The sequence below is a fragment of the Miscanthus floridulus genome, chromosome 12 (assembly GCF_019320115.1).
Source record: "Miscanthus floridulus cultivar M001 chromosome 12, ASM1932011v1, whole genome shotgun sequence".
Classification (NCBI taxonomy): domain Eukaryota; kingdom Viridiplantae; phylum Streptophyta; class Magnoliopsida; order Poales; family Poaceae; genus Miscanthus; species Miscanthus floridulus.
Window position 1 is genome coordinate 61,759,780 of NC_089591.1, and position 25,869 is coordinate 61,785,648.

General features: G+C 54.6%; 2 protein-coding genes across 6 annotated transcripts; both read left to right on the plus strand.

The window, feature by feature from the left end:
• The first annotated feature begins 17,623 nt into the window (after nucleotides 1–17,623).
• On the plus strand, nucleotides 17,624–21,077 carry LOC136497893 (B-box zinc finger protein 20-like). Of its 4 annotated transcripts, XM_066493775.1 has the most exons (5): nucleotides 17,624–18,144; nucleotides 18,272–18,634; nucleotides 19,216–19,406; nucleotides 20,630–20,804; nucleotides 20,885–21,077. In XM_066493775.1, exons 1-5 carry the CDS (start codon nucleotides 17,941–17,943, stop codon nucleotides 20,948–20,950), a joined length of 999 nt encoding a protein of 332 aa, XP_066349872.1. In that variant the 5' UTR covers nucleotides 17,624–17,940; the 3' UTR covers nucleotides 20,951–21,077. The 4 variants fall into 4 exon arrangements, with proteins under 4 accessions (XP_066349872.1, XP_066349873.1, XP_066349874.1 ...); XM_066493776.1 differs by lacking the exon at nucleotides 20,885–21,077 and having other exon boundaries at nucleotides 19,216–19,396; nucleotides 20,630–20,790; XM_066493777.1 differs by lacking the exons at nucleotides 20,630–20,804; nucleotides 20,885–21,077 and having other exon boundaries at nucleotides 19,216–20,623.
• LOC136497892 (COBRA-like protein 7) lies at nucleotides 21,015–23,427 on the plus strand. 2 transcript variants are annotated; one of them, XM_066493773.1, is made up of 6 exons: nucleotides 21,015–21,217; nucleotides 21,332–21,420; nucleotides 21,683–22,151; nucleotides 22,279–22,435; nucleotides 22,546–22,823; nucleotides 22,940–23,427. In XM_066493773.1, the coding sequence occupies exons 1-6, from the start codon at nucleotides 21,154–21,156 to the stop codon at nucleotides 23,209–23,211; spliced, it is 1,329 nt and encodes a 442-aa protein (XP_066349870.1). In that variant the 5' UTR covers nucleotides 21,015–21,153; the 3' UTR covers nucleotides 23,212–23,427. The 2 variants fall into 2 exon arrangements, with proteins under 2 accessions (XP_066349870.1, XP_066349871.1); XM_066493774.1 differs by having other exon boundaries at nucleotides 21,158–21,217; nucleotides 21,332–21,436.
• The last annotated feature ends 2,442 nt before the right edge of the window (nucleotides 23,428–25,869 follow it).

Consider the following 25,869-nt stretch of genomic DNA (forward strand, 5'->3'; position numbering starts at 1 on the left):
CTCGCGCGAGGCCTCTCGCGAGAGGTCTCGGCAAGGAGCCCAATCTCCGTCTCGCCCGAGGCCCCGTGCGAACAGCCTCGAATAAGAAAGCTATTTTCCGTATCGCTCAAGGCCGGCTTGTTAACAACCCGTCGCTTCCGCCTCGACCGGTCTTCTCGACAGCATGTCATGTCCCATTAATACGTTAACCACTCCCGCAATCTCAGCCGGACGACGGCTCGACACCGCGGAGTGGCCGACGGGACATGAGGTTGCATCAGCGCCATACCAGCTGAGACAGGGCACAGCGGGGATTACCGGCAACTGTATTCTGACGCTGTGCCCACGATCGGCGCCCGCACTACACTGTGCCCCGTGATCCCCGCCTCGAAAACAACACGACATGGGCAGCCTGGCCCGTGTCATCATCGCCTCTGAACCAACACACCAGATCAACCGCTCCCTCCGGGCCTCGGTACTCTGCACCAGGGTCTCGGCTATCTCGGGATTCGCGTCTACCGAGACCCCCCGCCGCGGTTCGGCCTCGGCACCGACCAAGCCTCGGCCTCGCGCATAGTCTATCCACAGCGACCTACACGCTGACCGCTGCACTCGCTCCAAGGCAGCCCTGGAGCTCCCATGACGCACAGGATCGGATGTGACCAGCACACCGCTCCAGCGCTCCAAGGACGGACCACCCCGACGACTACGCCGCCACAGGAACAGGCTACAGGGTTCGGACACGCCGCCTCTGTTCGCACGACATCGTATAGTTAGCATATGTACTACCCTTGTCCTCTCTTCAAACTATAAAAGAAAAGGACTTGGGCCATTTTTAGGGAGAGAGGTTCTCACAAAGAGCAACACTCTGTAACACGCGCACTTCCTTGCCGCTGGAGAGCAACGTTTCAAGCAGACCACATCACTCCCCGCCGAGACCTGGGACTGGCTCCCTCTCTCACCTAGCTTGTAACCCCCTACTACAAGCACTTCGGTGCAAGGAATACAAGATCAATCTCCCAGACTGGACGTAGGGCTCAAATTACCCAAACCAGTATAAACCTTGTGTCTCTTTGCATCACCATCTGGAATCAGGAACACGCAGGACAAATTCACTTGTTGGTTGAGGACCCCTCGGTCCAAAACACTGACAGTTGGCGCGCCAGGTAGGGGCCTCTATGTGTCAATTTTGTCATCCCAACAAGTTCCAGATGGCAGACCCCGTACGACCGCTGCGTCTCGGCACGGTGGTCTGGTTTGGGAGCCTGGAGTTCATGTCTCTAGGGCACGAGTACGACATGGTACTTCTCACACCCCGAGCCCCGCTTGCCGACGACGATGTCACGCACTGGCGGCCCAGGCGCAGGTGGCGCCCGGGCGGCCGTTCTCGCCGCGCTCGCCAGGCACGACGCGAGCAGGGTCACCCCGATGCCACGAAAACCCAGGGCGACTCGCCGCTCTCAGCCGGCATCCCACGACCAGCTATTGGCGTAGGGTCCCTGGTTGGGGATCTGTCTAGCCTGAGCCTGGACAAGGGAAAAACGCCGGTGGCACCCGGCGACGCCCCAACATCAAGCTCCGCTCCACCACTCCCTGAGGAGCCAACTCCGGTAGAACAGAGCCCGACGACGGCACTATCTCCATACCCCTTCGGGTTGAGAAATGCCGCCGCATCTTATGCTTACGCCTATGCTTCCGCTCACGCAGATCTCTCGGAGCGCCGCCAATGCTTCGCTCTCAACTTCGACACCACCGCGTCGACCCACACCCACGCCAACTCCTCGGAGGAGGACGAGGCATGGGCTGGAGCAGATTTCTCTGACCTCCATGACTGTGAAACCATGCACCGCTTCCTGGCCGCTAGTGACTATTGCTTTGGCTACTCCGATTCCGACGGTGAAAGTACTTACGATCCCACTCGTGAGTGCTTCCACGTTGGACTTGGGATGCCAAGCATGGGTGACGAGGACGAGGGGGCAGACAACCGCACTCTGCTTCATCAGGGAACGGGCGATGCTACACCTTCATGCATTGTCCCACCGGCAGCATGGAACGAGAACCTTGCCCTCGGACAATTCCGACGCCCGGACCTGGAACAACTCCGTGAGCTTCAGGCCAAGGTCGAGCACGATCGACTTCTTCTGCAATAGCTCCGAAACACTCTCGAGCAGGAGCAGCAAGGCCGCGGTGACGGCGGAGGAGCCCGGCAACGGGCTTGCGATGTGCACCACCGCATCAACAACGATGAAGGGGACGATCGTCCCCCAATCTTCAATCGCGCTAGCCAGAATCTCGCGGCTGCAGCGATGCTAGTGTGCGCGATGCCCGAGCCCTCCACCATGGAAGGACGACGGGTTCACGGCGAGCTCCGGGATCTCCTCGAGACCGCCGCGGTGTAGCAGGCTGAGAGTTCTACCTTTCGGCGGCGCGGTGCCATCTCGGACCTCCCCTCAACACCGCATCGGCAAGATAGGGAGGCCTCGGTTCATCCCGAGCCTGCTCGGGCGCCGACCATCAACTGGGTCCCCCCGGTCCACGACTGCCTCGACAACCGACGTGAGGCCCAGGGCGACCACGAGGTGATCGGTCGGCGACGGCGCCACGACGGTGAGGGGCCCGCTCGAGGCTACCATCCGCATCGAGGCGACCGATATGACAGTGAGGAAGACCACAGTCCTTCTCCTGAACCACCTAGCCCTCAAGTCTTCAGTAGAGCCATCCGCAATGCTCAGTTCCCAGCCTGGTTTCGCCAGCCAGCCAACCTCACCAAGTATAGTGGCGAGACCAACCCCGAGCTCTGGCTTGCTGATTACCACCTGGCTTGTCAGCTAGGTGGCGCAAACGATGACCGGCTCATCATCCGCAACCTCCCCTTGCTCTTATCAGACTCAGCGCGAGCCTGGCTCGAGCACCTTCCTCCCTCTCAGATCCACGACTAGCGCGACTTGGTTTGGATCTTCATCGGGAATTTCTAGGGCACATATGTGCGCCCTGGAAACTCCTAGGACCTTAAGAGTTGTCGCCAGAAACTAGACAAGTCTCTCCGAGACTTCATCCGGTGCTTCTCTAAACAGTGCACCGAGTTGCCCAGCGTCGGTGACTCAGAGATCGTCCATGCTTTCTCTCTAGCACCACCTGCTGAGACTTGGTCCAAGAATTAGGCCGGAATGTACCGCGCTCGGCCGTCGTGCTCCTCGACATCGCCACCAACTTTGCCTCAGACGAGAAGGCTGTAGGGGCCATCTTCCCCATGGACGACGCCAAGGGGAAGTGGAGGGATGAGGCCCCCGAGGCCTCGGTTCCCCGCCTCCCCAAAAGAAAGAAGAGGGATCGCCAGGGGAAGCGGGCCACCCTCGAGGCCGATATGGTCGCGGCCACAGAACGCAAGAATCCCCAAGGCCCCAGGGGCCCTAGACCTTTCAACGACATGCTTAAGAAACCCTACCCTTACCACCAAGGCCCGGTCAAGCACGCCCTCGAGGATTGCTCCATGCCGCGGCGTTACTATGCTAGGCTCGGGCTCCCCGACGACGACGCCAAGCAGAAGGGCGCCGGTGACCGGGACGATGACAAGGATGACGGGTTCCCCGAGGTACACAATGCCTTCATGATCTTCGGCGGACCCTCGGCGTGCCTTACGGAGCGGCAGCGAAAGAGGGAGCGCCGAGAGGTCTTCTCGGTCAAGGTGGCCACTCCTCGGTACCTAGACTGGTCTCGGGAGGCGATCACCTTTGATCGAGATGACCACCCCGACCATGTTTCGAATCCCGGGTAGTACCCACTTGTTGTCGACCCGATCATCAGCAACACCCGACTCTCTAAGGTATTGATGGACGGAGGCAGCGGCCTCAATATCCTCTACGCCAACACCCTGTAGCTCTTGGAGATCGACCGATCGAGGCTCCGAGGTGACGCCGCACCCTTCCACAGCATCGACCTTCCCGTCTGCTTCGGCACCCCTCCAACTACCGCAAGGAAGTCCTTACCTTTGAGGTGGTCGGGTTCGGGGGAACCTACCACGCCATCCTAGGGTGGCTGTGCTACACCAAGTTTATGGTAGTCCCCAACTATACCTACCTCAAGCTCAAGATGCCAGGCCCCAGCGGTATCATCATGATTGAGTCCACATATGAACATGCATACGACTACGACGTCGAGTGCATCGAGTACGCCGAGGCTCTTGCGGAGGCCGAGACCCTCATCGCCAACCTCGACCAGCTCAGTGGCGAGGCGCCTGACTCCAAGCGTCGCGCAGGGGCGTTCGAGCCCACGGAGGCCATCAAGCTCATCCCGATCAACCCCGCCTGCCCCGACGACCGGGCGCTGAGGATCAGCGCCACCCTTGACATCAAATGGGAAGCCGTGCTCGTCGACTTCCTCTATGTGAATGCTGAAATATTCACATGGAGTCCCTCAGACATGCCGGGCATACCGAGGGAGGTCATCGAGCACGCCTTGGACATCCGGGCCGGCTCTAGACTGGTGAAGCAGCGCTTGCGCCGCTTCGACGAGGAAAAGCGTAGGGCCATTGGCGAGTAGGTGTAGAAACTCTTGGTGGCTGGGTTCATCAAGAAAGTGTCCCACCCAGAGTGGTTGGCTAACCCCGTGTTAGTTAAAAAGAAAAATGGGAAATGGAGGATGTGTGTAGACTACACCGGTTTGAACAAAGCCTGTCCAAAAGTCCCCTTCCCATTACCCCGAATCAATCAGATCGTTGACTCCACTATGGGGTGCGAGACCCTGTCTTTCCTTGATGCGTATTCTGGTTACCATCAAATCAAGATGAAAGAGTCCGACCAGCTTGCGACTTCCTTCATCACCCCATTCAGCATGTACTGCTACGTGACTATGCCTTTTAGCCTTAGAAACACAGGGGCCACGTACCAGCGGTGCATGACCCAGGTCTTTGGCGACCACATTGGGCGGACCGTCGAGGCCTATGTGGACGACATCGTGGTCAAGACCAGAAAGGCCAAGGATCTCGTCGACGACTTAAGGATAGCCTTCAAATGCCTTAGAGAGAAGGGCATCAAGCTCAATCCCGAGAAGTGTGTGTTCGGGGTCCCCCGAGGCATGCTCTTGGGATTCATAGTCTTGAAACGCGGCATCGAAGCCAACCCAGAGAAGGTCTCAGCCATAACCAGCATAGGACCAATCAGAGACCTCAAGGGAGTACAGAGGGTCATGGGATGCCTTGCGGCCCTGAGCCGCTTCATCTCGTGCCTTGGCGAAGAAGGCTTGCCTCTGTACCGACTCTTGAGAAAATCCGAGTGTTTTTCTTGGACCCCCGAGGCCAAAGAAGCCCTCGACAGACTCAAAGCGCTGCTCACAAATCCTCCCATCCTGGTACCCCTGGCCAGGGACGAGGCCCTCTTACTCTACGTCGCTGCAACGACCCAAGTGGTCAGCGCTGTTGTAGTAGTAGAAAGGTAGGAAGAGGGGCATGCTCTACCCACCCAACGACCTGTTTACTTCATCAGTGAGGTGCTCTCCAAGACCAAAACATGCTACCCCCATATCCAGAAGCTGGTCTACGTCGTAGTCCTAGCCCGACGCAAGCTACGTTACTACTTCGAGTCTCACCTAGTGATTGTGGTATCGTCTTTCCCCTTGGGAGAGATAGTCCATAACTGGGAGGCCTCAGGTAGGATAGCCAAGTGGGTCATCGAGCTTATGGGGGAAACCTTAACTTTTGCGCCTCGAAAAGCGATTAAGTCTTAGGTCTTGGCCGATTTTGTGGCTGAGTGGACCGACACCCAATTACCACCTGCCCAAGTCCAGACAGAATGCTGGACCATGTACTTCGACGAGTCTCTGATGAAGACCGGGGCAGGCGTGGGACTCCTCTTCGTCTTGCCCCTTGGAGTACACATGCGCTACATGGTGCGGCTCTACTTCGCCGCCTCCAACAATGTGGCCGAGTACGAGGCCCTCATCAACGGCTTGCAAGTCGCCATCGAACTTGGGGTACGGCGTCTCGACGTCCGGGGCGACTCGCAGCTCATCGTCAATCAAGTCATGAAGGAGTCTAATTGCCTCGACCCCAAAATGGAGGCTTACTGCAAGTTGGTACGTCGCCTAGAAGAAAAGTTTGACGGTCTCGAACTAAACCACATCACGTGGAAGTACAACGAGGCCGCCAACGAACTGGCAAAGATGGCCTCGATATGGGCTCCGGTCCCCCCCAAATGTCTTTGCCAGGGACCTTTACAAACCTTCCATTGACTACACCTTGGTAACAGAGGAGGGCCCACCTGTGGAATCCGCGGTAGGGCTCGACATCCCCTCTACTACCGAGACCCTCTCGACCAAGCCCGAGGTCATGGAAGTCAACACCAAGCCTCCGCAGACTGACCAGGATGTGGATTGGCGAATCCCGTTCCTCGATTGGCTTGATCGGGGGGAGCTTCCTAGTGATAGGACCGAAGCCCGATGGCTTGCACACCGAGCCAAGACTTACGTCCTCTGCAATGACGAATTGTACAGGCAAAGTCCCTCCGGTGTCCTCCAACGATGTATCACCGCCGAGGCAGGCCGAGCCTTGCTTTGGGACTTGCATGCAGGGGCCTGCGGGAACCATGCGGTGCCTCGGACGCTCGTAGGAAATGCTTTCCGCCAAGGGTTTTACTAGCCAACGGCGGTCGCCGACGCCACCAAGCTAGTACGCTCCTGCGAAGGATGTCAGTACTATGCTCAACAAACACATCTCCCGGCCCTGGCCCTCCAAGCCATCCCCATCACGTGGCCGTTCGCCGTATGGGGGCTTGACATGGTCGGGCCTCTGCAAAAGGCCCCCGGGGGCTACACCCATCTACTGGTATCGATCGACAAGTTCTCCAAATGGATCGAGGCTCGTCCGATCAATCGAATCAAATCCAAGCAAGCAGTGTTGTTCTTCACTAATATTATCCACAGGTTTGGGGTTCCTAACACCATCATCACCGACAACGGGACATAGTTCACCAGCAAAAAGTTCTTGACATTTTGCGACAACCACCACATCCGTGTGGCCTGGTCGGCCGTAGGACACCCATGGACCAACGGCCAAGTAGAACGTGCCAACGGCATGATCCTACAAGGCCTCAAGCCAAGAATTTATAACCGGTTGAAGAAGTTTGGCAAGAAATGGCTCGCCAAACTCCCATCGGTCATCTGGAGCCTAAGGAACACTCCAAGCCGAGCCACGGGGTTCACGCCTAGGCCATCCTCCCCACTGACTTAGAATATGGTTCCCCAAGGCTACAAGCCTATAACAAGCAAAGTAACCGCACCACCCGAGAGGACGCCCTCGACCAACTGGAGGAAGCTCAAGACGTTGCGCTACTACACTCGGCTAAATACCAGCAGACCCTATGGCGCTATCAGGCCCAGCATGTCCGAGGCCGAGACTTGAAGGTAGGCGACCTGGTGTTGAGGCTAGCACAGAGCAACAAGGGCCGCCACAAGCTGACCCCGCCATGGGAAGGACCGTACATCATCGCCCAAGTACTGAAGCCCGGGACCTACAAGCTAGCCAACGAGAAGGGCGAAATCTTCACCAACGCTTGGAACATAGAACAGCTACGTCGCTTTTATCCTTAAATTTCCAAGCATTGTATATATTGTTTCTCGAAATACAATTAAGAAGCGTTCTTTAGTTGGTCTAATTTTTCGAGACCCCCCCTGAGCCCATCGTGGGTCTCGGCAATACGATAACACGGTAAGAGAGACTCGGCTCTGCCTCTGCAGAACCAAGCCTCCCTCGGGGGCTAGATGGGGGACTCCCCCTAAGTCCCACGCACCATTCTTCAGTCATTTTTTGAAAAAAAATTCCTACGCCAAGTCTCTCTAGCACACTCTGACAAATCGGTGTTAAAAAACCCACGGACCAAAAAGTCTATTTCCTAAGCAGGAGGCCGGTAGAGTCGCGAGACGGCCTACGCCTCCGGGCTATGGCACTCCCTCACCACCTCTCGCCTAAGGGACGGCTTAAGCTCCAAGGAGGTTTTTTGCAAAAGAAATATGATCAGAGGCGATAGAGGGTAGAGGCTCGGAAACACGAGAAAAACAACTAATTAACATGAATACTTCAAAAAGAAAGGCCTCGACGGCCACAAGCGTTACGATACAAAGATAATTCCTACTCCATTTTTACATGGCCCCTTGGGCCCAGGTCAAAGCTCAGGGCCTCCGGCATCTGCAGACGGCAGGGGAGGGACCACCTCCTCTTCGAACAGCATTGCCAGCGCCGTGCCAGGGCCTTCCGCTGCCTCCATCAGCTTCATGACCATCACGTCGGCCTCCTCGTCATCATCAGGCAGGACATAGCCATCACTGATGGCCAGGAGGTCGACGCCAATGTAGTGAGAGGCGATGATGGCCAATGCACGCTTGACACCCGTGTGTAGCGCTCCTCGGAGCCACTCGCGCATTTGGCTGCTCAGTGCAATCAAACAGCTCCCAAGGGAGCTGCCTGACTGAACCCCCTCGACTTCCAAGGCCTCGCAGGCAGAAAGAGCGGCACTTTTCAGCGCCTCGTGCTCCTCGATCTCGGTCTCAAGCACCGTTTGCACCACGCTGGAAGCCTCAGCCACCCGGGTCACCTCCACCTCCAACTCTACGCCCAAGGAAACAGAGTGAGATTGAGTGCGAAGAAAAAGCGAGCCAAAAAAGGGATGGAAGCCTGTGGAACTCACCCCTGGCCTTCTGCTCCCATCGATGGGCCTCGACCCAAGAGGCCTTGGCCTTCTCTCCCCAGCATTGGGCCTCGGCCATGGAGGCCTTGGCCTTTTCCTTCAGGCACTGGGCCTCGATCCAAGAAGCCTCGGCAGCCCTGGAGACCTCTCTCCCCAGCTCTGCATCACACCAGGGAGTTAGGAGGCGAACACAAGAAAAGCGAAGAAAACAAGGGGGACAGTACTCACCCTCGGCATTTCCCCTCCAGACCACAGCCTCGGTCCGAGAGGCCTCAACCGCCATAAGGGACTCATCCAAGGCACCTTTCGTCAGCTGGTGCGCACTCTGTTCTGCCCCCAGCTGCCTAGCAAGGGCCTTACCCGAGGCCGTCGCTTCTTCAGCCCAGGACCTGAAGGTATCCCGATCACCGACGACGCGGGTAAGCTCCTCCTCCAACTCCTTGACCCATGCCGCCAAAGGGGTGACCTACCCCTAGGCCATGACCACCTCGACCCTCACGTCGACACAACGAAGCCGAAGGTCCTCCACCTCCACGCTTCGTGCCGCTAGAAGCTCGTTGGCTCCCGCAAGCAGGCCCTTTTGCCGCTGGAGCTGGTCCTAGACGTCCCTCTCCCACCAGAGAAAGACCGACTTCCCAAGAGACTGGGTCTTGAGCTCCTAGGGAAGCAGAACAGGGGTCATTCACTGCAACAAAACTCAGAAAAAGACAACGTCGCATGAGAAAAGAAAGCGCGAACATGGGTGACTCCGGGCAGTTCGTCGGCCACCACGGACAGCATCGTCCGTAGCGACTGCTCCGCCAGCTGGCGGTATTGCTCGAAGGTATCCCAATGCCCGCCCTCGGCTGCGTCCTCAAGGGCGAACAGAGGCTCCCCTTCAGGGTCATCCCGGCTCCGCCACAGTACACATGGGTGATCCCACCCGCGAGGCTCAGGTCGTACCCACACGAGGGCCGAGCTTCCCTCGCCCAAGGTTAGAGCTGGCTATTCCATGGCGCTAGTCTCCTCGGTGTCGACCACCTCCCACGCTCGAGAAGTATCGTCGGAGGAGATCAGATAGACCTCCGCCTCCCGGGCGCTCTCTCGTAACAACGGTGGGCCCTGAACCAAGGGCACCACCAAAACCTCCGCCGCCTTCATCTCCACCTCCTGGGTAGACGGCCTCACCGCCATTGTGTCGGCCTTGGTGATCTTGGGGGCTCTGGCCTCCGCCATCGTGGCCTCGGTGGTCGTGGAAACATTGGCCCCCACTGCTGCGGCCTCGGCGGTCTTAGGCGCCCCAGCCACCGTTGCCTCAGCCTCAGAGACCCTGGGGACCTCGACCTTGGTGGCCTCGGCAACTAAGGGCACCCCAGCCCCATCTGACTCATGAGCCTCGCCCTTGTGAGGCAGAAGCGCTCCCTCCCCCGTCGGAGTCAGGGTTGCCTCGGCAGCCCCTCCTTGGGTGGCCAGCTCCTTCAGGTCAGCCCTCGCCGACGCCGCGCCGCGTTGTATGGCGGCTTGCGCCTCTGCCACCCAGTGGGCGGAGGAGCTGGAGCTCACCTTGAGCGCCTTGAGGGGCACTAAGGGAAGCTCGTCCGCAGGTCGCTTCCGACTAAGGAAAAATCACCTACAGGGTCAGCACGAGACCAAAGAGCGAACAGAAAGCGCTGCGGCTCTACCCAAAAAATGTGCTTACCATGAGCGAGGCTGCAGCCGCTTTGGCACTGCAACCCTCATCTGCAAGGGCGGTGGCGGCGGCAGGGGTGCGGCCTCAGCATCCGTCGGTGCCGGCCAGTCCCCGACGGGCCTCGGCGCTCCCTCGATCCTCTACGGGGGCGGTAGCGTTGCACCCGCTGCCACTTGCTCCACCACTGCCGTCGAGCCCACCGGGTTGACGGCGCATTTGCCTAACGCCTGCTCCTCGGGCGTGTTGGCCTCGGCCCCAAGGCGGGCAACCGTTGACCCCGGGGTAGCTCCTCCTCCTCCTCCTGGGAGCGACGGGCTGCTTGCTAACGCCCCGACACCGTCTCCCCTACGTTAGGGAGATGGTCCAGGGGACCCTGCCCCAGCTCGCCCTCGTCATCCTCGTCCGAGGCATCCATCGATAATGACGGTGACAGGGACTCCTCCAATGGGAGGCCATCCTTCCTTTGCTGCCGGCGACGCTCATCTAGTTTCTTGCGCGCGAGAATCTGCTTCGTACACTTTGCCGCCTTGGCGTCCTTCTTCTTCTTCTATGCCTCGGCGTGCGCTCGGTTGATCGCCCACCGCCTCATGTCCTCAAGAACAGGCGGCGGAGAGGAGCGCACGTCCCTCATCCCCTGCAGGAACGGCGAACGCGCATAAGGGAATGAGAAGTAAGGGGAAACGGAGGAGGCTCGGAGGCTATAGCGGCACACAACTTACCAGCGAGAGGAACCCTCGCAACGGGCGCATCACGATGGGGGTCAGGTTACCGCCCCTCAGCTTCGCCTCCACTGTCTCCCCCACCCGACGAAGAATTTCCTCATCAGAAAGGGCAGAGGAGGACATCCGGATGCCCTCATTAGGCTCACTCGGCCGCATCTCGAACAGCCACCGCCGCCAAGCCATCAGCGGCAGCACCCTTCGGCGATGGAAGGCAGCCATGACCATAGCTGCGGTAAGGCCACGGCCCCGTAGCCTCTCCAGCCCCTCCAAAAGCGGCTGCAGCTTGGGCTAATCCTCCCTCGGGACGCTGTACTTCCACCTCTCCGGGCAGCTCCCCACAATCCACCTAGTGTAGGAGGAAAGTCCTCCATCATCATTGCGAAGGTAGAACCAGCTCGTGTACCATCAGCGATTGGATGACACGAGCTGGGCCAGGATGTAGAGGTGCTGGCGGTCCTAGCGCACTTGGAGAGTGCAGCCGCCGACCCTCGTCGCTTTCCTCATGCCCGATGTGCCCGTCGGCTTAGTGGTGTGTCCCACCCAGAAGAGATGGAGCCACAACTCCCAATGGGGAGCAATCCCCAAGTACCCCTCGCAGATGGCAACAAAGATGGCCGCCTGTGCGGTGGAGTTGGGGTTGAAGTTGTGGAGCTCCACGCCATAGTAGTGCAGGAGCACCCACATGAACCGATCCGCCGGGACACCGAGGCCGCGCTCATGAAAGGAGACGAAGCTCACAACATAGCCATCGTGAGGCCTTGGCTCTAGCTCACCGTATGGAGCAATCCACTTCGGCCTGTTGGGGTCCGTCACTAGACGAAGGAGTCCGCCGTCAATGAGCGACTGGAGTGTCTCCACGGTAACATCGGAAGGATCCCAAGGGTCCGCCTCGATGACAACGATGTCGTCGGCCATGAGTGCGGAGGAGGGATCGAATGCGGCGGTGAGTTTTTCTCTCCCTCACTCTCTCGCTCTTTCTCGCTTTCTCCCTGGCTCGCTCTTCTCCCTTCTTCTTCTCGGCACCCGCTGCTCTAGCGATGGCTTGATGGAGGCAGAGCTAACGCAGGCAAGGTAAGGTGAGGAGGGGCGGGACTCTTTGAGTATTTATGTAGGGTGAAGGCGAAACAGATGGGCGATGAAATCGGGGAAGTTTCTCCTCGATCCGGCGCGGTTAACCACGATCCGATTTTACCGCCCACGTGCCCACTTCTTTCTTATTAATTGCAGGAACAGTTATGTCCCATCCACCATGTCGCGCCCCACCACTATGGCAGCAGGCGTTGTTTTGCCTCCCTAGGGAACTGCCTCAAAAGGCGCGCCACCCGTTGCCGAGCCGATGGGGAAGATATTCCCCCCGCCTTATTCCTTTCAGATGAAGGAACCAGGCTCTGAGCCTATTACGGTCCAGGGGTTCGAAGGTTGGGCCCCTTAGGGTTTCGACAGCCGCCCTAGGACAACAGAGTCAGGGATGACTGTGGGCGAGCCTATACGGGGCTAAGGCCCAAGCAAGCGAAATGCTTGGGACGCCCTAAATTGTGTCCGAGACCAGTAGGGAGGTCTTCGAATGGGATCCCACTATAGGGAGCCACCGAGCCACCGAGGCCTAGCGAACGGCCTTGGCACCCACTAGAGAAACCCTCTGGTACTTTTGGAGTGCGTCTCTGGACCACTAGCCATCCCCTAGTGAACGGGGCATGGGCCTCCACTTGGACTTACCCGATAACAGCTCACCGGAAGTGTCAATGCTCGTGCCCACCGAGGGTAGCCTAGCACATTCCACCCCTCCTTCCGAGCGAAAAGGAAGCATGAGGGTCGTGTAAAAAAGCTAGGGGAACCCCCGACGGACCTCTTGCCCCGTGCAGAGGCTAGGGGGCTCTTCCTACAACCTTGCCGAGACCTAGCGACCCTAGTTCGCACTCGAGGGGGCTCAGCAAAACAACCCCTCCTTACAAGCAAAAAGGAAGCACGAGGGTCATACAAAAAGCCAGGGGAGCTCCTGACGGCCCTCTCGCTCCATGCAGAGGCTAGGGAGCCCTTCCTGCAACCTCGCCGAGACCTCGCGACCAAGGCTCGCGCCCAAAGGGGCCTTGGCAAACAAACCCTCACGCACGAGGGGCGTATCAAAAGCCAGGGGAGCTCCTGATGGCCCTCTTGCTCCGTGCAGAGGCTAGGGGGCTCTTCCTGCAACCTTGCTGAGACCCAGCAGCTCCGGCTTGCACTTGAATGGGCTCGACAAACAAACCCCCCGTCCGAACGAAAAGGATATGTGAGGGTCAAACAAAAAAGCCAGGGGACCCCTGACCGCCCTCTTGCTCCAGGCGGAGGCTTGGGGGCTCCTCCTGCACCCAAGACAAAGACAAACGATCTAAGCCCATGCTAGAAGTTTCGTTACGAATACAATAAAGGGCACCGAGCCCGTTACGGTCCAGGGGTTCGAAGGCTGGGCCCCCTGAGGTTTCGACAGCCGCCCCAGGGCAACAGAGTCAGGGACAACTTTGGGCGAGCCTACGAATGGCCGAGGCCCGAGCGAACAGTCGCTCGGGGCGTCCCAAGTCGTGTCCATGACCGGCAGGGAGGTCTCCGAATGGGATCCCACCGTAGGGAGGCACTGAGCCATCGAGGCCCAGCGAATGGCCTCGGCACCCACTAGAGAAACCCTCTGGTACTCTTGGAGTGTGTCTCTAGACCGCTAGCCGTCCTCTAGCGAATGGGGCATGGGCCTCCACTCAGACTTACCCGATAACAACTCACCGGAAGTGCCAACGCTCATGCCCACCGAGGGTAGCCTGGCATATTCCACCCCTCCTTCTGAGCGAAAAGGAAGCGTGAGGGTCATACAAAAAGCCAGAGGAACCCCTGACGGACCTCTTGCTCCGTGCGGAGGCTAGGGGGCTCTTTCTGCAACCTCGCCGAGACCCCTGTGACCTGAACTCGCACTTGTGGGCTCGACAAATACGATGAAAACTCCTCACTCAAACACAAAAACGAAAAAAGCCTCTGGAGGAGTAACTCCACTCCTCCAGGGCCTCGGGGGCTACACCCGGCGGGTGCGCTCGCGCGCACCCACCGAAACCTCAAGAAGCAAAACACAATTCCTACGGGAGCAGCTGCAAGCCAAGTCTCGACAAACCCTCAGGGAGAGTGCACCCACTCCTCCAGAGGCTCGGGGGCTACTATCGGGTACCATAAAACGAGATACCCCGAGCATACACCAAGAGGGGCACTCAAATCCCGTCAACAACAAAGCTAGAGGGTAAGCCATGGGCTCACCACCAGCCCCGTCCGAGCCCACCAGGCTCTCCACCTCGCCTCGGACCTCGCATGGGAGGTCTCGGCGCCCTGACGCAATCTCTGCCTCGCGCGAGGCCTCTCGCGAGAGGTCTTGGCAAGGAGCCAAATCTCCATCTCGCCCGAGGCCCCGTGCGAACAGCCTCGAATAAGAAAGCTATTTTCCGTATCGCTCGAGGCCGGCTTGTTAACAACCCGTCGCTTCCGCGTCGACCGGTCTTCCCGACAGCATGTCATGTCCCATTAATACGTTAACCACTCCCGCAATCTCAGTCGGACGATGGCTCGACACCGCGGAGTGGCCGACGGGACATGAGGTCGCATCAGCGCCATACCGGCTGAGACAGGGCACGGCGGGGATTACCGGCAACTGTATTCTGATGATGTGCCCACGATCGGCGCCCGCACTACACTATGCCCCGCGATCCCTGCCTTGAAAACAACACGACATGGGCAGCCTAGCCCGTGTCTTCATCGCCTCCGAACTAGCACACCAGATCAACCGCTCCCTCTGGGCCTCGGTACTCTGCACCAGGGTCTCGGCTATCTCAGGATTCGCGTCTGCCGAGACCCCCCGACGTGGTTCGGCCTCGGCACCGACTGAGCCTCGGCCTCGCGCACAGTCTATCCACAGTGACCTGCACGCTGACCGCTGCACCCGCTCCGAGGTAGCCCTGGAGCTCCCATGACGCACAGGATCGGATGTGACCAGCACGCCGCCCTAGCGCTCTAAGGACGGACCACTCCGACGACTACGCCGCCACAGGAATAGGCTACAGGGTTCTGACACGCCGCCTCTGTTCACACGACATCGTATAGTTAGCATATGTACTACCCTTGTCCTCCCTTCAAACTACAAAAGGAAAGGACTTGGGCCATTTTTAGGGAGAGAGGTTCTCACGAAGAGCAACACTCTGTAACACGCGCACTTCCTTGCCGCTGGAGAGCAACGTCTCAAGCAGCCCACATCACTCCCCGCCGAGACCTGGGACTGGCTCCCTCTCTCACCTAGCTTGTAACCCCCTACTACAAGCACTTCGGTGCAAGGAATACAAGATCAATCTCCCAGACTGGACGTAGGGCTCGAATTTGCCCGAACCAGTATAAACCTTGTGTCTCTTTGCATTACCATCTGGAATCGGGAACATGCAGGACAAATTCACTTATTGGTTGAGGACCCCCCGGTCCAAAACACCGACAGATCGTATCTTATCCGATTAGACTTAGACCTGGTCGGCATATAACCCTACCTCCAGGCTATATAAGGCGGGTAAGGGACCCCCCTCATAACACACTCAATCATATACGATAGCCAATATAAACCGACAGGACACAGGATTAGGGTATTACGTCAAGCTGACGATCTGAACCTGTATAAACCTTGTGTCTTGTGACCATCTTGCTCCCGTTCACGCACCTCTCTGATGAATCTACCATCACGGGTAGCTCCCTCAATAGACTGTCGAGCATCTTTAGTCAACACCAACACAAAAACTATGCACTTTAGAATATTTTTAGTATTTTTTATAAAGATATTTTTTATGCTTGTCAAATCATGTAGATAATACACATAGAAACTATATTCTCAGTAGACAATTTCTACAAAATATTTTTTTGTCAAATCACATGTTTTCTCTCTCCATCATTTACTTGTCACATCTCTTTTTATCTTGGTTTACGTGTAGACATAGTTTCTTATCTACGATATCATTTCTTCCTCCCTTTGCATGCCACATCAATTTTTTCTTAGTTGGCACCTTAATTAATGAGTTTTCTTTGGTTGGGAATGCCCTAATATATAGCAGAACGTAGAAGTGAATTGTACAATAAGTACATGAGCTATTGTATTAAGTTTGGGTCCATATATAGTTCACGGTCATGGCAATAATCAACCAGTAAAGATAGATAAAATACACACATGGCGAAACAATTATCTGCTAGCTAGACAAAACTTAGCACAAATTAACTCTAATGCATCAAAAGAAGCTTTATAGGTGGGCTATTTTTTAAAAAATAAGTTTGCAATTAGTTGTTAGTCAACTAGTTAGCCAACTATATCTAATTTAGATTAATTTTTAGTCCAGCTAATAACTAGCCACGTGCATGTAAACATGGCCTACGTGTATAAACAAGAGTGATATACTATCTCGTTCGTAGTTTTGATAAAATGACTACAATAGAAATGCACTACTGTTACATATATTTTTTTGAATGGCGCTGCCTTGGGATGGCCTTCTCTATCAGGGTGGGCATTCGATTCTCGGTTCGGTTTCAGTTCGGTTCTCTCGGTTATTGATGAAATTCGGTTCCTAGAAAACGGGAACCGATCGGTTCAAAAAAAATTTAGGAACCGAGCATTTCGGTTCCGGTTCTAACTGAACTAACCGAATTTTTTCAGAAGACCTCAAGACAATAATAAATATACTTATTCTAAGGCAAATTTATGCAACACTATATTCATTTTTAATAATAATAATATATAAGAAAACAATAGCAACATAGTAACACAAATATATAATAGTTCAAATATAAAACACTACACATAAACCAAACATAATCCTACAAAATGCAAGTAAGTGAAGTATAATTCATGTAATTCGGTTCTTTCGGTTAATTCGGTTAACCAAGAATATGAACCGAATTTTCTTCGGTTATTTCGGTTCCTCAATATTAGGAACCGAATAAGGAACCGAATTTTTCAGTTCCGATTCTTTCGGTTTGGTTTTCGGTTCTCGGTTAAATTTGCCTAGGGCTACTTCTCTAGAGGCCTAGTGCAGGACGGGGTTCGAACCCCCACCGCGTCCGGCTTCTCTCTTTTAAAGCCATAATAATAGGTAAATTTGTCATAAACACTCTTCAATGTTCTGCTGATGGACATGGACACTGAGACTCCACTATTATATTTGTAGATGCAGTCCGTGTTTATAAGAGATGCTTATCGATGGATCCCAGATTTTTCAGCGTGTTCGGCTGGGCTTATACGATCGTGGATTATAAGCTGGAACAATATTTTTCTCTCACACCAAACCAGCCAGCAGTAAATAATCCACGATCGTTTACGACGAAACGAACAGGCTGTTTATCATTTGCAAGATTTTATACTATGTAACAATCATTTCATGAAGTCGCCATGGTGTTTTCTCTTCACACAAGAAAAAAAAACAATCCCGATCGAGCCGGGTGCATTGCACAAGTTTGGCAACGCTATTGAAAGAAATATAATAATAATAAGTATATAAAAGAAGAAAGATGGGCACAACGCCTTTTTCCCCCCCTTTGGCGCACTCGAGTGCGTGAAGGTGGGCAACGGGTGATATTTATCGATCGCCAGTGCCTACTTTGCCCGCTATAAACCTGTGATTATAGTACATGACTCCATTCCGCGTTTTGTCATCTCCTTTGCCACTGTTCTATTTCTATCAGTTGTTCCTTCGGTTGCTACCAACGTCTCTGGCCGAGACATTGACTTGAACAATCTGCTTATCTACTACCTCTCCCACGCCGCCCCGCCGCCTTTTTGGTGATTAATCAGCGAGAGTCCTTTTGGGCCGCGCGGATCGCATCGAGAGCGTTGAGTGGAGTAGGCGGCGCCCGGCCAGCATCAGCGATGAAGGTGCAGTGCGACGTGTGCGCGGCCGAGGCGGCTTCCGTCTTCTGCTGCGCCGACGAGGCCGCGCTGTGCGACGCGTGCGACCGCCGCGTCCACCGCGCCAACAAGCTCGCGGGAAAGCACCGCCGCGTCTCCCTCCTCCACCCCTGCTCCTCTTCCTCAGCCGCCGCACAGAAGCCGCCGCTCTGCGACATCTGCCAGGTACTAGCTGAGTAGCTGTTACTAGTGTTTCCCTCCAATCAAGCCCGATCGAGCTTGGACTAGCTCGGATGATGCTGTGGTGCTTGCTAACCGAGTAGCGGCGCTACCCGTCGGCGTCGGCGTGCAGGAGCGGAGGGGCTTCCTGTTCTGCAAGGAGGACAGGGCGATCCTGTGCCGGGAGTGCGACGCGCCGGTGCACAGCGCGAGCGACATGACGAGGCGGCACAGCCGGTTCCTGCTCACCGGCGTGCGCCTCTCGTCGGCGCCGGTGGAATCTGCTGGCCCATCAGAGGAGCAGGAGAACAGCACCAGCCCCTGCAACGACGGCTCCTGCAGCGCCGGCGCCGCGACCACGGCGAGCGCCAGAGATGGGAGCAGCATCTCCGAGTACCTCACCAAGACCCTGCCCGGGTGGCACGTCGAGGACTTCCTCATTGACGACGCGTCCGCCGGCGACGTCGTCGGCGCCTGCTCGGACGGCCTCTATCAGGTCAGTTCAGTTCCATCATCCCAGCCGCCGATTCGGTGCCATGCAAATACTACTGCAACAAGCTTCTAGAGCGTGCACGAAGAAACCTTTTCACTTGAGGCGTTCCTGAGAGCGCCATGAACATTAAATTGTGCATAGAAGTAGTCTGGTCCTGCCTTGCGCCGCCATTTTGCACAGAGCCATAGAGGCCAATGCGACATACGCGTCGCCGCCGGCGATCTACCCTAACCACTATACAATCTTTGGCGATATATGCGAGCTGATAATCATGGAGCAGTTCGTTGTCATGCTCACAATTGCATTAATTAATAAACAAAAAGAAAAGCCCGAGCGAGTTGCTGGACCAGTCTGTCAGGATAATGTCTCGTGGAGACCACCTAGATACGATATGATCTGATACGAGCGAACAGCTCGCGGATCTTTTTCTCGGTTGTCTCCGTGCTAATTTTTGCGTTTGAAATGAACCAACTTTAACCATGTGCTGCACATATATACTGAAATAAAACAATGAAAAACAAGGCAGAAATTCATTTCATGCTTGGACTCACTTGGCGTGTTGCCCATTTAACTTGCATTTTCAGCAGGGACAACATGAACAGATCAGTGGGGTGCCGCAAGAAGCTTACATGCCGTGGACGGGGCGGGAGCAGGTGCTCGCTGACGTCGCAGATGAGCAGGCCAGCTGGGAGCGGTGGGTGCCGCAGATGCACGCGGAGTTCGACGGCGACAGCAAGCGACCCAGAGCGTCGCCTTCGCCTCCCTGTTCGTACTGGTGAAAATCTCGCCGTCTTCAGTAAGATGATTTGTACTGGGCTAACTAGAAGGTACTGTAGGAACGAAGAGAAAAATGAGCCAAAAAGCGAACGGACCGGTGCTTCCCTAAGTTCCCTTGTTCGATTAATTGGGTCGATTTCGATCGAGCTCGTTCCAAATTGTTCGCCGCCTAAAGCCAAACTTTCCAAAAAAAGGGAACTGTGTTTCCCCGTTCGATTAATCGGGTCGATTTCGATCGAGCTCATTCCAAATCCCAATTGTTTGCTGCCTATAAAGCCAGACTTTCTGAATGTTTAGCTGGGTGTATGGGAGTGAGGGCCTGTATGTTGTATGAGCATCTCAATGCCGGCAGGTCTCGGTGCCGCGCGCTTCCGACGGCCTCCTGCGGCTTGGATTTTGCCAAGCGGATAGCCGTCTGAACGTGGGCCTAGCACACTTTGGGCCTATTTGTATTTGGTCACTTGTTGGGCCTGCTTTCTTCTCAAAGCACCATACTTTGAGGCAGAATTTGGCTCATAAATTAAAGGAAAAAGTCCACATTAACTCCCTCAACTTTCGTGAAAGTCCATTTTTCTTCTTTAAACATTAAAACCAGGCAAAATATCTCCATCAACTTTTAAAACCGTTCATCTTACCTCCCTGACCCTGTTATAAGCAGTTTTCAAGGCGGTTTTATCTTTTTCTTTTTTATTTATTTCGGCTAAATATTTGAAAAATCATAGTAAATCACAAAAAAATCATAAAATGGAAAATCCAATTTTATTGGACTCCACATGAGTAGATCTACACAGTGAACATATAATATGGTACGCTTTAGTATAAAGTTTTTGCTGTGGCTTTAGATCTATGCTTTTATGTAATTAATTGGAATGATTCATAGTTGCAGTTTCTATGGTCCAATTGTGATGTAATTTTTATGGTGGTCTAATTATTGTATGATTGAACTGTAGCAAAATTTTCATACTCATTGGATCATGTATAGCTTAGTTATAGATTTATTTATATTTAACAAGCATAAACCTAATTAAAATCTAGTTGGCACTAAATTTGTCGCACAATGAATCACCAAGCCTTTGCAAAATGTCCACTGACATTTGGCACCAAGTGAAAAAAAAATTCAGTAATCGGGTCATGTATCAAGATATCCCTCGGGTCCTCTTCACCTGCCAGCCATCTATACACACTAGCAGAACCTGACCTTTCATGATGAACCATTTCCAGGGAGCAGACGCCAGTGAACGTGACACCACCTCCAATTTCAAAACCTCCCTCCAAATGTGGCAACTCCGTGACGACGGTGCTCGCAGGGGAAAGCCTGATCCTGCATGGCCAATCTCGGGTGGCTTTCCGGTTCCAATCCAAACACGCCGGCAGTCTACCACCACGCGGTGAGCCGGTGAGCGGACGCCAACTGGAGCGCCACCAGCAGTAGACAGCCAGTAGTTAGAAGGAGTAATCAATGTTTTGCCGTGGCAGCGGTGGCGTATCTGCGCGCAAACCCCCCGTCTCTGGCGTTTAATTCGAGGCAGATGCTGCGGCTGATGACGCGAACGTCACATCGGCGATTGGATCATCTACGGACTCCACCGGTGTCCTCTTCCTCGTACCCCCTCTTGTCTACTAGCCGTCTTCCCCTCGTCTCCTGCGAAACCGAGCGCTGAGCGCGTTCATACGGAGGCGGGGCGGCTCGTCGTCGGAGGATCTTTCGGCGTGTGGGGAATTCTAGAGGAGACGGACCGATCGGGATGGAGCGCTTCGTCTTCGTCCTGCTCGTCTTCTTGTGCTATTCTTCCTCCCGATTCACATCAGGTGATCTTTCTTCTTCGTGTTCGTGCGTGCGCGTTTCCATCGTTGGCTATTGTTCTTGAGAAATGGCAGCGCAATCCGCGATTATTGCTGATCGTTTTGACCGTGTTGAATCAGATGCCTACGACCCCATAGATCCGAACGGGAACATCACGATCAACTGGGATTTTCAGGTCTTCAACGTCAAGGACATGTCCCCGTACACGGTGCGCATACGTGCTTGTGAGTTTTAGCATCGCCATCTTACTACTGAATGTTCCGGCTGATGCAGACCAAGAAAGATTCCGACTTTTCTTCCTATCCTTACTGGTTAATGCTACCGATATATTTCTTTCATGTTCCAAGTAGCCATTTTCTCCCTTTCGTAACATGATTATTTTTTTCGGTACATCCGGAGATTAAGCAATAAGCAATATGCCTACTCATCAAAGCAGAGAAGATCAATCGATTTGCTTGCTCCGTGCGTAGGTCATGGTGAGCATCCACAACTACCAGATGTACCGGCACATCGAGCATCCGGGGTGGCGGCTGAGCTGGAACTGGACCGGCAAGGAGGTCATCTGGAACACGGTGGGCGCGGAGGCGACGGAGCAGGGGGACTGCTCCGGCGTCGGCGCCGCGAACGCCCGCCCGCATTGCTGCCAGAGGCGGCCCGTCATGGTGGACCTGCCGCCCAGCACCCCGTACAACAGGCAGGTCGCCAACTGCTGCCGCGGCGGCGTGCTGTCGTCCCTCGTCCAGAACAATTTGACGTCCACCGCCGCGTTCCAGATGGTCGTCGGCGAGTTCGCCCTCGCCACAGACAGCGACGGTAATAAGGAGCCCGAGAAGCCGTGGCATTTCGACATCGGCGTGCCAGGGTACACCTGCAGCAACGCGACCACGGTGGCCCCGACCCGGAACAAGGTCGACAAGAACCGCTACGAACAAGTGCTCCGTAAGGCTTTTCCTTTTGCACTGCATTTTCTCCGCGTTCTCCTGCATCTGCACCACCATACTCGGCTGCACCACCTGAGGATCGAGCTGAACTCCGCGTGATTTTGTTGCTCCCGTCTGCCGTGCAGTGACATGGCAGGTGACCTGCTCGTACTCGCAGTACCGGGCGTCGGGGGTGCCGTCGTGCTGCGTCTCCATGTCGACGTTCTACAGCGACACGATCGTGGATTGCCCGCGCTGCAGCTGCGCCTGCCAAGGGTCCCCAACGTCGCCACAATGCGTCAGGCAAAGCCAGTCCCGCACCAATTCTTGTCCTGCTCGCTCACCCGTATAGTAGATCGTAGCGCCATGTGTACATCTTCCTGATCCGTGTAACTTGTGTTTCTCTTTTCCAGCGTCGACCAACCACGGACGCCGGCGTTGCCGGCGAGCAGCGACGACGAGCCGGCGGCGCCGATCGTCTGGTGCTCCGAGCACATGTGCCCGGTCCGGGTGCACTGGCACGTGAAGGTGAACTACCGGCAGTACTGGCGGGTGAAGGTGACGGTATCCAACTACAACCTGGTGAAGAACTACAGCGACTGGAACCTGGTGCTGCAGCACCCGAACCTGCGGAGCCTGACGCAGCTGTTCAGCTTCAACTACAAGCCTCTCGTCGAGTACGGCAGCTTCAGTAAGTGACCGACCACGCAGCACAATTTGCAGCATGATCGCGAGTATGCATGAGAGGAAATGATGCGAGGCTTGTGGGGAGTTTTTTTTTTTTTTTTTTTGTTCTTAAAATTGCAGACGACACGGGGATGTTCTGGGGGTTACGTTTCTACAACGAGATGCTGCTGCAGGACGGGAACGTGCAGACGGAGATGATTCTGGAGAAGCAGAGCGACTTCACGTATTCCGGGGGCTGGGCGTTCCCGAGGAGGGTCTACTTCAACGGGCACCAGTGCGTTATGCCGCCGGCAGACCAGTACCCCAGGCTGCCCAACGGAGCCTCGGCTCTGCGGGGGTCGCTGATCGCCGGCCATTGCTTGCTGCTGCTATTCTTCTTCGCTCTCGTGTAGACTTGTTTGTTTCAGAAACAACTAGCAAGGTTGCCCGCGCAAATATCGTGGGTAGCTGGCTTTCTTCGTTTTAACATTTGGATTTTTCTTACTTGAAATTAATTTCTGTAAATAGTGCTGTTTTTTTGTTCCATGTGTTTTCATCGGCACGAATTCCATAGGTATCCATTGGATTGAAGCTATAGTCTATTTCTCCTTTTCTTTTATTTTTGTTGCATATGGTCATGCATGCAGCTAGATACAACTGTTGCTCGTGGAAGATTGTGATCAAGCATGCAACTCGATACAAGCGCAAACCTATGCATTTTTATTTTGCTTTCTTTCTTTTAAAAATACGATAACTTAGTCTATGTAATCCGTTTTTAGGTTTTTTGTTTGCACCATTGTGTTTTTTATGATGAGAGCTATAAAGCTAGAGCCATAATGTTTATATTTTGAAATTTATTTTATATAGTGATAACGTATGTTGTATGTATAGTAGCTACTTATGTATTTTATATATATAGTGGTAATGAAAATAACTTGTCACTTGATCAAAATATAACTTGCTACGTACTTTAAAATTAAACTTGCCACACAAAAGGTTATGCAGCTTGTAGTGACTAGCATTGTGTAGGTGGCTTGTTAATGTTAAAAGCAGAGCTAGAGCAAATTGTTATTTCACCATCTTATTGTCTAACAAGTTGCTCTAGTCAATTTATATGATTTTTATTTGGCTATCCACCCCCTCAAGCCATTTAGGATCTTTCACAATCCCCTATAGCAACTTTTTAGGGAAAGAGAAATGGAGATCGGATTGAGAAAAACAATCAGCTTTCACTAGAAACAGTCATATAGGGAATGTATTATATTTTCCTTTTTTTTCTCGATCCTCCTAAAACCTCTCCTCAATCTCTCAAACAGAGCAGAGGAAATAGCCTTTTTCTCAATAATAATGCTCAGGGTCGCGCGTCCGTCCGATGGGACGCCCCTTCCTGGGCCTAGCGTGCGCGCTACCGGCCCAACAAGCCCCATCTTTCTCAAAAATATCTTCTTACTCGCTTGCCCATCGCATGCTTCACAGCGTTGTGCGGTCGTCAGCTCGCCCCACTCCGCATTCGCTGCAGCGGCCATCTCCCCCCGACTTCATCCTGCGCTGCTCGCTCCTGCCCGTCGCGCCCCCCCCCCCCCACCCAAGCCTCACGCTCCTTGCTCCCGGAGTCCCACCTGCGTGTCGGGCACGCCGTCCGCCTCTGCTAATGCTGGTGGTGCCGTCTCGCGTCTCAGGTCAACCTCCACCGAGCCAAGTGCACCCACGAGCGCCGCCCGTGCTGGTGGTGCTTGCACGCTGCCGCTTGGCGCCGACTCCCACTCCGATGCTGAAATCAACTAGCTCTGGTATCTCCCTTCCCCTATGATGTAAATATATGTTTCAAGTGTTTCAAATGTTATCAGAGGTATGTTGCAAGTGTTTGCAAAACTAGATAGGGATGTTGCATATGTTGCAAGTGTTCAGAGGCATGTTGCAAGTGTTTGTTCAAAATGTTTCATCTGTTTTAGACATATGTTGCAAGCGTTTTTTATTTGTATGTTGCACATGTTTTACACATGTGTTGCAAGAGTATGTTCAAAATGTTTCAGCTATTCGGTCTTATGTTGCAATAAGTGTTTTCATGTTGCAAGTTGTAAGTGTTTTACCTGGATGTTGCATATGTTCCACACACATGTTGCAAGTGTACGTTCGAAATGTTTCATCTGCTTAAGACTTATGTTGCACTCAAGTGTTTCATTTTATAAGTGTTTCGTGTTTCAGAGGTATGTTCATAGAGTCACGAGGGCACGACCTGGGCGCCGGGGAAGGGGAACGACGAGACGGGGTCCAGTGGATGGGTGGATGGGGCGCACAGCGCGCCTGAGGTCCTGCAGAAGGGGCGTGCTCGTCCTCATCCCAGCTCCCAGGTCTCGCCCGTGCGGAGGGAGAGGAGGGGTCAGGGGAAGGTGCAGCGGGCGCGGGGCTGGGTACGTGTGCGGGGCGGGACGAGGCGGATAGGGACGGACGCGCACGTGCAGCAACGAACGGCACAGCGGCAAGCACGGGGCGGGCGGGTGGGCTAGCGACCGAAGCCGAGGTCACGCGATGGCGTTTTCTGATGGGCCGTTCTGCTAGGCCGTTCGATGAGAGTGGGCTCATATTGCCGTGTGACGGAATCCTATCCTATCGGATGTCCGGACGCCAATAATTCCCTTTTCTCAATCTCCTTTGTTTCCACAGTCTACTCTTCCTGTGCTCCAAAGTCAGGGGAAGTGCAGAGAAACTGTGCCTTTAGCTACGAAATTGGATATCGTAGTGCTCATCCCCGAATCGATGCGGGTCTCTCGGCCAGTCGGCCCTCCTCGGTGGCGTCGGTCGTGCGCGGTGGCTGCCGTGTGGCCTTCCCCACCCGTCTAGGCGGAGAAAATCATCGGCCACACGTTCCTCTGCTGCGTTCTTCACCTCCTCTGCCTCACCATCTGCCCCTTGCCTTCGCCTTTCGCTTCGTCGCTGTTGAAAGCATCTAGGCCCCTAGTTGGATTTCGGTGATTAATGTCAATACAAAGATTACTATGACTAACGTGTGTTTTGCAGAGGCAATTAAGTTAGGTCATGGTAATGAAGATCGATTGGGCAATCGAGGTTGT

Excerpts from the sequence above, each read along its gene's own strand:
- LOC136497893 (XM_066493775.1), top strand. The coding sequence starts at position 17,941 with ATGAAGGTGCAGTGCGACGTGTGCGCGGCCGAGGCGGCTTCCGTCTTC. Across the intron at positions 18,145-18,271 it reads CGCTCTGCGACATCTGCCAG|GAGCGGAGGGGCTTCCTGTT; the intron begins GTACTAGCTGAG and ends GTCGGCGTGCAG. Across the intron at positions 19,407-20,629 it reads TCGCCTCCCTGTTCGTACTG|GGAGCAGACGCCAGTGAACG; the intron begins GTGAAAATCTCG and ends AACCATTTCCAG.
- LOC136497892 (XM_066493773.1), top strand. The coding sequence starts at position 21,154 with ATGGAGCGCTTCGTCTTCGTCCTGCTCGTCTTCTTGTGCTATTCTTCC. Across the intron at positions 21,421-21,682 it reads AGGACATGTCCCCGTACACG|GTCATGGTGAGCATCCACAA; the intron begins GTGCGCATACGT and ends CTCCGTGCGTAG. Across the intron at positions 22,436-22,545 it reads ACGTCGCCACAATGCGTCAG|CGTCGACCAACCACGGACGC; the intron begins GCAAAGCCAGTC and ends TCTCTTTTCCAG.